The 9,983-nt window shown below is 43.6% G+C and overlaps 1 protein-coding gene across 1 annotated transcript in view; it reads right to left on the bottom strand.

Moving 5' to 3' along the window:
- Positions 1 to 9,460, bottom strand: part of LOC112067847 (peroxisomal succinyl-coenzyme A thioesterase-like) — a 15,383-nt gene extending 5,923 nt beyond the window's left edge. The window contains exons 1-3 of the mRNA XM_070434701.1: positions 9,354 to 9,460; positions 435 to 532; positions 191 to 355 (exon numbers count right to left, since the gene is read on the bottom strand). Coding sequence (XP_070290802.1) covers positions 191 to 355; positions 435 to 532; positions 9,354 to 9,460 — 370 coding nt within the window. The remainder of the gene's footprint in view (positions 1 to 190; positions 356 to 434; positions 533 to 9,353) is intronic.
- Between the last annotated feature and the right edge of the window lie 523 nt (positions 9,461 to 9,983).

The raw sequence follows: 9,983 nt of genomic DNA, 5'->3' as shown, positions 1-9,983 counted from the left end.
TGCCTGCTAACATGGAACTTTCTTTTAACTAAATATGCAGTTCTTAAAATATATATATACTCTCTGTGTATTGATTTAAGAAAGGCATGTTTCAGCGGTGTTGATTCTTTATTGGCGACCCCACCGACACGTGTAATTGAATTAAACAAGATGGGATCTCATACACAGAAAGTTTAGGCTAAGGCCTCACATCCCAAGAACACACGTCCTGTGAAGCCCGGTCGGCAGTCCCACAAATCTACCTTGTCACCGTTAGCCTTGGCCACGTCGCTGACTGTAATGGCCGAACGCCTCCCCAAAAGCGTCCTGTGCCAGTTCGCGTCAATGACGAATCCACAGGCGAGCAGGCCTAGTACTGGCTCACAGTTATCCACACAGAGAAGAGCAACGAATGCTTGTAAGAAGCCTGCAACCAGGTCCTCAACCAGAACTACCTGGGATCTCTATCATATCCATGAGAAGGGCCACCGCGTTGGCATCTGCAGACAGCACAGCGGGAAATTCCCCAAACCCATCCGAGTGGACAAACCACCTGCTCAGAAAAAGACCCCAAGACAGAAACCAACCGAACATTTGGTCAACAAGATGGTTTGCGGATTGGACATCTCATTTGTCCCTGGCTTTAACCTGTCGAAAAATTTTGATTGACGACAGAACAAAAAATGGCTACGAGGTCACATGTCGCTTCAAACTTCGGTCCACATTTACCTTACCACTGAGTTATTCAACCAAATGACAGGTCAGAGGGACCATGCGGACCATAGCATATATATCTCTCTCTCTATATCTATTACTTCGGGGTGAGTAGAAAAATGTAACACGTGCAGGAAAGTAGGAAAAAGTCCGTGCCCGGCACTGCTCACAAAGTTGCAGCCAACTAGAAACCCATAGCGATTGAACTGCTTAGAAAACCTATGCATGAGTCACCTTCCAGAAAGGCGGCCCCCAAGGAATTTTTCTCAAAAAGACCGGGTTAATTAACCAACGTAGGCTACGTTGATGGAAATGCCACACCAATGAAGGATTTATGCACTGTTTTGCGTAAGAAGGTCTGCTTAATCAGCGTCAGTCCAGCCAACCACTAAAAACCGGTTAACTCACGGGTCTCTTTGAAATTTTGGACATTTTTCAAAATAAAAAAAAGCCCCTCACGTAATATAAAAGTATACATTAAACCTCAAAAGATCTGTGACGTTCCTGAGCATTATTGATTGTATGTGGGGAGTTGATAAGTACATTGAACATTGTGTGTGGTGTGTTAAATTGCTGCAACAAAGTGTGGCTAAACATTATAGCATGACTTGCACTTAATTCTTGGAGGGAGGGGTGCCATTTCACGAAGGGGTAGCAAGGGATTGGACAAAAGTACTGAAAAGAAACGAAACAAACAGGAAACTGTGAATTGCAACACAGCGTGTGGGGCAAGACAGCACTCTATCAAGATAACAGCGGAACCCTCCGGAGCGCTAAGGCCTGGACTAGCTTAAGCCGCCACAACACCACCAGTGAAGGCCACGTAAGTCTGAAAACCACACTGGGGACCTCCTACTATAACAGCGCTTGCTCTGAAGCAAGGAACTACTGTTAAAGCTATATAGGGAGGGGTTTTGGGGTGTTGCCCAGTTGCCCTGTTATCCGCGTGATGATACATTGAAACCCGTAAATATACGAAAATTGCATTTTCCATTTATTGCTTAGTTAATAAAAATATTGCATAGCATTCACAATTCGGTGACTGTGGTTGATTCAGCCCACCACCCGTTGCCTGACAGGTGCTATAACACATTCCAAGCAACACAGCTATTGCCAATCTCTATACGACAAACCATTTGGCAGAGAAGCCTAACTGAAACGCTAGTCCACTTTCAACGTTTTGCACCGTCATTTAGGATTGCCACCTTTTCCAACAAGTCAGTTTCGATCAAATTGTCGCCCGATAAGGCTGCCCTGCGTCAACTGTAAAGTGCTTATTGTGAAGTGGAAAGAATCGAGGAAAGCAAACCAACGGCTCCAAGCCGTTTTGAAGTGGTAACGCCACAACACAGCTCACAGAACAGGACCGCCCGAGTGCCGAAGCACGTAAAAATCGGCCTTGTCCTCGGTTGCAATCACCAACACTACCGAATTCCACAACTGCTTCTGGAAGCAACGTCAGCACAAGAAAAACTGTTCGTCAGGAGCTTCATGTAAATGGGGTTCCATTGTTCCTACCAAAGCCACACAAACAAGCCCTTAAGATCACCATGCGTGAATTTGCCCCAAGTGTCGGCCTGGAGTGGTGTTAAAGCTCGCCCACCATAACCTCTGGAACAGTGCGCAAATATGGTTTCTCTTGCGAGTGAGAATCGAGGCCTCACCATTTCTGGGCCAGCTCTGACGACCAAATCGGGTTTTGCGGATTGCCAGGAAGACGAGCTACCTGCCCCAATGCATAAGTACCGAACATGTAAAGTTTTGGTCGGCAGGAGGCAATAATTTTCTGGCTGTTTTTGCATGGTTCTAGCGAGCTAGGCCCTTAGTTCAGTGAAAGAAAACCTTTAACGCTACAGCATAAAAAAAAAAAAAAACCAAAGAAACCATTTCTAGGGACCAATTCTGTGCGGTCCAAACTTTTGACGAACAGTTTGGGGAAGGCCCTTTTTTTGTTCCGCCTGAAGGCAAGTTCATTCAGCAATTTCCCAACATGTAGTGGAAAGCCTTCCAGAAGGAGTGGAGTTCTGGTTATGACAGCCCAAAAGGGGGACCAAAACTCCATTATCTAATGCAGAAGTATTTTTAGAACGATGATGTTCGACGAGCAGGTTCCACACACTTTTGTCCATGTAGTGCAAGATGGAAATATGCACTATGATATGTAGAGAGTCTAAATAATTGCACTGATAGGTCGTCTTATATCTCTAGACTGCAACATGGAAATTGCGGTTTGATTGTGGTGAGCTCATAGTAGTCAGGTGGGGAGCCTTCACGATCAACATTTCCCTTTAGTTGCAGTATACCATGGACTGATCGAGCGACGCGAGAGATTAGATCTGTTGTAGATAGGTAACTCGGCTCCGCATTAGCTCCCTGCCCCCAAGTCATGAAACTGATAAGCAGCCAAATGAAAAAAACAGAAGAGGACGATTAATGGTGTAGTGTTAATGGGACAAATAAACTACTACACTACTCAAATCATGTTCAAAAAAAATGTAATGTATATAAATAGAACCCAGAGATCCTGATGAGGCTAATGCTTTGCTGACCCATTATCAAGCTCCATATATAGCACAGAAAGAAACCTACTCAACAAGACATAATGCTTTGTTTATCTGTAGCTACAAGCAGGACTGAGCTGGTTATCGAATCATATAAGAACACTGATCCGGTGATGAAGAGGACCGTGTGTCTGGAGCAGCGCAGTCAGTGGACATATACCTTGCACCTCCCCATCACAGCGCAATATCTCTGTACGCGTGGAGTAGAATTAGGGGCAGCTGCGGACAAGTTCATAACCCTTACACTGTCTATCTACACACACAACACGCACAACTAGTGGACCCAGAACTAATAGTCGTGAACCTCGTGTGCGGTCCGCCTAATTTGAATGTTATATGTTTACCTCTCGAGAGATGTTTCCCGGTCTCGTTGGTCACTATAGACACCGAGGACTGGGTTACTACAGAAGTAAGTCCTTCTCCCTATCCACTGAAGGTTGCTGTTGCTAAGAAAAGAGGTCGGTGTCTTGCTCGGTGGTATCGCTTTGCTTGGGAGGACTAGGATCTCAGCACAAATCTGTCCCGAGTCTCATCTTCTGTAGTGAGGTAAGTACTCCGAGACACTCCATAAGTACGTTGATATAAGGTTACTAACACATTAACACACATATGGGTATTTTAGCAAGCATATCGCATCCCTGGTATGGGTTTATCAAATTAATCTGTGCGAGATAGATGCCTATCTAATCTGTGCGCGCTTGCGTGAGCCTCGAGTCAGGCTTCTGCCCGCATCACCTCACGATGAGATAGCGTGCGCGCGTGGGTGGTGACACATTCCGGGGGTCATTGCGAGCCAACACTAGGCGGTACCATGTGACTAGCGATATCACCGCATAGACCTCTCGCCGATCGCCCCTTTGCGATTCTGAGAGTTCACCGACCGCTTTACACACATGCTCCATCACTTCTAGGATCGAGCGAACATGTTTCCCAATTAGCGAGCCCATTTCTTTTGACAAAATAATACTACGCAGCAGAAACTAATCTGACACGTCACATTCAATCAAACCTATGTCATCAATAAGATATTTAGCGACCAAACTGAAACTAAAGATGATTATAATAGTATTATATAAAACCTAAATTTCTGTTAACCGTCCATGATAATACTTACAGGGGAACGACATTGGGGTGTGTGTACAATGGCGGGAGGCAAATAAGTGAGTGGGCAAGATGGTATTAGTTCAGCTCACCCCAATGCTCTGGTCATGCCGCATGAGCTTCCATGCCCAACGATCTAAAAAGATTGAGAGAGGCCTGTTATTTCATCATAGGTACCACTGTCCAACTATGACATGTAGGACGAGAAAAAAGAGTCGAGGCCCGTATAATACTTCCTACAATCCAGAAAAATCCACCATGTAGGATTTTAATGAAGCTTATACACCTATCTTTACCCCAGCCCTTATCTCCATGTACCACAATAGGTCTCATAGGCGTGTGTCATCTGCCCAAGAAGACATACAAAGGACCTTAGTTGGATGGAATTAGTTTCTACCATAACAAAACTCTAAAAGAAGCAGAGCGATTTCCGGCTCTCCATCAAAGATCCAAATCTTTAAACTATACTATCTTAAGAAGGAGCTACACAATACTGTACCTTCACAACTCAAACGGAATACCCTAGAGAAATACTTAATATTAAGCACCACCTGTTTGAACTTGTATATTTCATACATATAAAAAAGTACAAGCTCTAACTCCACTGAAAGCCTCAAAACAGTGCGAGTCACTCCTGAGAGGTATACCTCCCACTATCATGGCCAAGTACTCTCACATATAATCTCTCTCGGGGACCAACTCCATATTAATGCAGAGTATTTTTAGAACGATATGTTTGACGAGCAGGTGTCCACACACTTTTGGTCATGTAGTGCAAGATGGAATATGCAAGATATTGTTAAATAAGGCACAGTGCTTGACTAGGACTGAAATGGGTTATTGTACTCATTATGGGTGCCGATACTGTTTATGTTTAGTTGCAGTAGGCCTAGAACATTTGAGRTRCTGGTACTCGGCTCCGATGAGCTCCTGCCCAAGTCATGAACTGATAAGGCAGCAATGAAAAACGTAATGATTTAGTGCTAGCTATATCAATAAATGATTTAAAGTAGCAGAMSTGTGTGCTAGTGTATATATACCAACCTCCTAGCTTGTTAAGAGTCAGCAGGCTACTGRTTTAATCGACACTGGATCCGGATGTGCAGCGTGGGAAAACATGTYCCCAGGTYTTTGTTTGGYGCCCTTACCGTTCTGTTTAAAGCATTTCCCAAACTAATRGTCGTGACCTCGTGTGGGGTCGCCTRATTTGAAAATGGGGTCCGAGAGAGTTCACGCTTGGGTCATAAAACCAGGGTTACTTCAGTAACCTCCGGTAGCCACTAGATGCTGTTGTAATAAAGAGTGGTTTCTGTTTCCTTTCTTGGGATGGCTAAGTTCTCAGAGCATTTCCTATTATTCTGTAAGTAAATCAGAGACACTCCATTTAGTATATGTTATGTTTCGTATGGTATTGTAACGATCCTGGGTTTATAAACGCGGAAATCGACTCTGCCGCTTGAGCATGCTTTTGCGGCACAGTCGATAGCGTGCTGGACTTCGGGCTTGAAGGTCGAGGGTTCGAGACCTGCTCCCTGCTGTTTCATTACAGTATGTTATCATTTGTGGATGTCCATCACCCATTTCTTACGATATATTACGAATTACAATTCGTATTATATGTCACAAATTGCAAAAGATGTAGAATATGTTACGAATTTGCAGGACAAATACAATGGGGCAAAAAAGTATTTAGTCAGCCACCATTTGTGCAAGTTCTCCCACTTAAAAAGATGAGAGAGGCCTGTAATTTTCATCATAGGTACACTTCAACATGACAGACGAAATGAGGGGAAAAAATCCAGAAAATCACATTGTAGGATTTTTAATGAATTTATTTGCAAATTATGGTGGAAAATAAGTATTTGGTCACCTACAAACAACAAGATTTCTGGCTCTCACAGACCTGTAACTTCTTCTTTAAGAGGCTCCTCTGTCCTCCACTCGTTACCTGTATTAATGGCACCTGTTTGAACTTGTTATCAGTATAAAAGACACCTGTCCACAACCTCAAAACAGTCACACTCCAAACTCCACTATGGCCAAGACCAAAGAGCTGTCAAAGGACACCAGAAACAAAATTGTAGACCTGCACCAGGCTGGGAAGACTGCATCTGCAATAGGTAAGCAGCTCGGTTTGAAGAAATCAACTGTGGAGCAATTATTAGGAAATGGAAGACATACAAGACCACTGATAATCTCCCTCGATCTAAGGCTCCACGCAAGATCTCACCCCGTGGGGTCAAAATGATCACAAGAACGGTGAGCAAAAATCCCAGAACCACACGGGGGGACCTGGTGAATGACCTGCAGAGAGCTGGGACCAAATTAACAAAGCCTACCATCAGTAACACACTACGCCGCCAGGGACTCAAATCCTGCAGTGCCAGACGTGTCCCCCTGCTTAAGCCAGTACATGTCCAGGCCCGTCTGAAGTTTGGCTAGAGAGCATTTGATGATCCAGAAGAAGATTGGGAGAATTCAATATGGTCAGATGAAACCAAAATAGAACTTTTTGGTAAAAACTCAAACTCGTCGTGTTTGGAGGACAAAGAATGCTGAGTTGCATCCAAAGAACAACCATACCTACTGTGAAGCATGGGGGGAAACATCATGTTGGGGCTGTTTTTCTGCAAAGGGACCAGGGACGACTGATCCGTGATAAAGGACAGAATGAATGGGGCCATGTATCGTGAGATTTTGAGTAAAAACCTCCTTCCATCAGCAAGGGCATTGAAGATGAAACGTGGCTGGGTCTTTCAGCATGACAATGATCCCAAAACACACCGCCCGGGCAACGAAAGGAGTGGCTTCGTAAAGAAGCATTTCAAGGTTCTGGAGTGGCCAAGCCAGTCTCCAGATCTCAGCCCCATAGAAAATCTTTGGGAGGGAGTTGAAAGTCTGAAAGTCAACAGCCCCAAAACATCCACTGCTCTAGAGGAGATCTGCATGGAGGAATGGGCCAAAATACCAGCAACAGTGTGTGAAAACCTTGTGAAGACTTACAGAAAACGTTTGACCTCTGTCATTGCCAACAAAGGGTATATAACAAAGTAATTGAGGATAAACTTTTGTTATTGGACCAAATACTTATTTTCCACCATAATTTGCTAATAAATTCATTAAAAATCCTACAATGTGATTTTCTGGATTTTTTTTCTCATTTTGCTGTCATAGCTGAAGTGTACCTATGATGAAAATTACAGGCCTCTCTCATCTTTTTAAGTAGGAGAACTCGCACAATTGGTGGCTGACTAAATATTTTTTGCCCCACTGTATGATATGTTACAAATTGTAGATAGATGGTTAACATTAAATAGCTGGCTAACGTTAGCTAGGGTTAAGTTTAGGAGTTGGGTTTAGAGGCAGGATTAGCTAAAAGGGTTAAGGTTAGGGTTAGCTAACATGTTAAGTAGCTAAAAAAGTAGTAAGTAGTGGAAAAGTTGGTAAGTAGGTAATAATGCTAAAGTTTTCTGTGATGAGAATCGAATTTGCGAACGTTTTCGGTTGCTTGACGTTCACTTATTGGTTGTTAGACGTTGGTGTTATACGGCCCCCATCCACCCCGACAAGTAACCATCTGTCTTATGTAACCATACCAAAATGTAACACATATTAATTTCAGTCTCCCGGATTGTTTAATTATGTTACATCTAGTATAATGAGACCAGGCTGCAACATGTGGCTCCATCTTTTGAATAGTTAACCTACAAAATACTATCCCATCACTGAAATGTAAGACCCTCAGGAACACATATAATTAAGTACATACTGTTTCCCTCTACTATAAACACAAGCCGTTAGAAACGAGCGGACAAGACCAGGCCACAAAATTAGATGGAGAAGACATTTTCTACTCAGAAGACCATAGGACATTATTGCCTGATTGATCACTCTGAACTTCCCAATACATTTCTGCTGCATTTCAGTCACTTCAAGCCAATACTGTCTTCCGAATGAAATGCTGTCAAAAAATGCTGTAACTGATTGGTAAGCGACTGTCATAACCCAAAATGACAAAAGTTAACATTTGCCTGTGATTACATAACTTTTTTTGCATGTCAATATTGTGTGGCAGGCACAGGAACATTCCGAGTCGGATGTATGAAGCTGAAGGTACGATCAGTGTTGCCAACGAATTTTCAGGGTCAGTTGCTAGAGGCAGGTTGATTTGTTGCTAAAAGTTGCTAAATGACGTTGTGATGTGATAACGTAAAACTGCGTCATTATGTTAGAATACACAATAACGTTATGTAACCGATGTGAAATGGCTAGCTAGTTAGCGGTGGTGCCGCGCTAATAGCGGTTCAATTGATTACGTCACTCGCTTTGAGACCTTGAAGTAGTGGTTCCCCCTTGCTCTGCAAGGGCCGTGGCTTTTGTGGAGCGATGGGTAACGATGCTTCGTGGGTGACTGTTGTTGATGTGTGCAGAGGGTCCCTGGTTCGCGCCCGGGTCGGGGCGAGGGGACGGACGTAAAGTTAATCTGTTACACCTGCACAGAAGTCTGACAACACTGGGATTCACTTCCTATAACTTCCTCTCTCCTCATAGTTTTCAGTTCAGACACTTTCTTTTCTCTGTGTAAATACAGAGAAGTGTTATATTTCTGTTGAAACATTAAACTTTTTGTCCTTGAAGGATGCAGTACAGCAGGGATCATTATCTAAATATAAATTACATTGAGGGCTACCAGTTGGGGGACCCTGCAGTACAGTATGTGCTGGTAAATAACATTGCTGTAGGTGTTCTCACTTTATATGGAGCAGACACAGGCATGCTAGTATCTGACTGAAAGTTATCCCACTGACTTCACCTGCCCTGGGAGATGACAACTGTCTCTCCCAKGGTGAAAGGTTCCCTTCTTACTCTATAAATGTTGCATTGTTAACTAAGTATGTTCTGTTATGAGCATCCTATCGAATCCTGTACCCCGTTAGTACATGTTACATAGCGGCAGTTGACCTTGGTCCGGTCGGTCTGCAGAGACACAACTCATACCTATGTGACCCCTTTGGGGTGTTGGTGGCAGGTTGCTTGAGTTCATTCTTAGCACATGGGTTGGAGATGGCCTGTATCCTTCCRGGACCCTCTGAGTTGAAGTTCATGAGTGAACAGGTGAGARGCAGGTAACCTCATTGGCAGCCTCATCTGATGGTGATTGACACCCACACAGGAAGTCTGATCCTTCACTAGTCTGATCAGATTACGTGGGCATCTCTCCCTTGTAATAGGTTGTACAGGTGTTGTTGATAATACGTTTTCTAGCAGCTGATATGATATGCATKTCCTTGGTAGAGGATKAATAGGTTGTTGTTGAAGATGATGTGTTTGATCTCAACTCTATAGTCCCATTGTTCTATGAGGTATCTGTCAGAATAGGTTTCTTGAGTTATTGTTGAAGATGAGAATGTGTTTGATGTCAACTCTATATAAGCAGATGTACTATATGTGATATGATAGGTGCTGTTTGTTCTCAGGAGAGGATGAAGAGCTTCTGTGGGACTGGGCAGCCAAAGGCAGCACTGGATCTSATTATCCCTCCTCTTCTTTGCCATTCCTCCTAAAGTACTAGTCTTTTTCCAGAGACGCACCACACGCACCATTACACTCTGCAATATGTCTACCATG

This window comes from Salvelinus sp. IW2-2015, linkage group LG24 (genome assembly GCF_002910315.2).
Source record: "Salvelinus sp. IW2-2015 linkage group LG24, ASM291031v2, whole genome shotgun sequence".
Taxonomy (NCBI): Eukaryota; Metazoa; Chordata; class Actinopteri; order Salmoniformes; family Salmonidae; genus Salvelinus; species Salvelinus sp. IW2-2015.
This window is presented reverse-complemented; position numbering and strand designations above follow the sequence as displayed.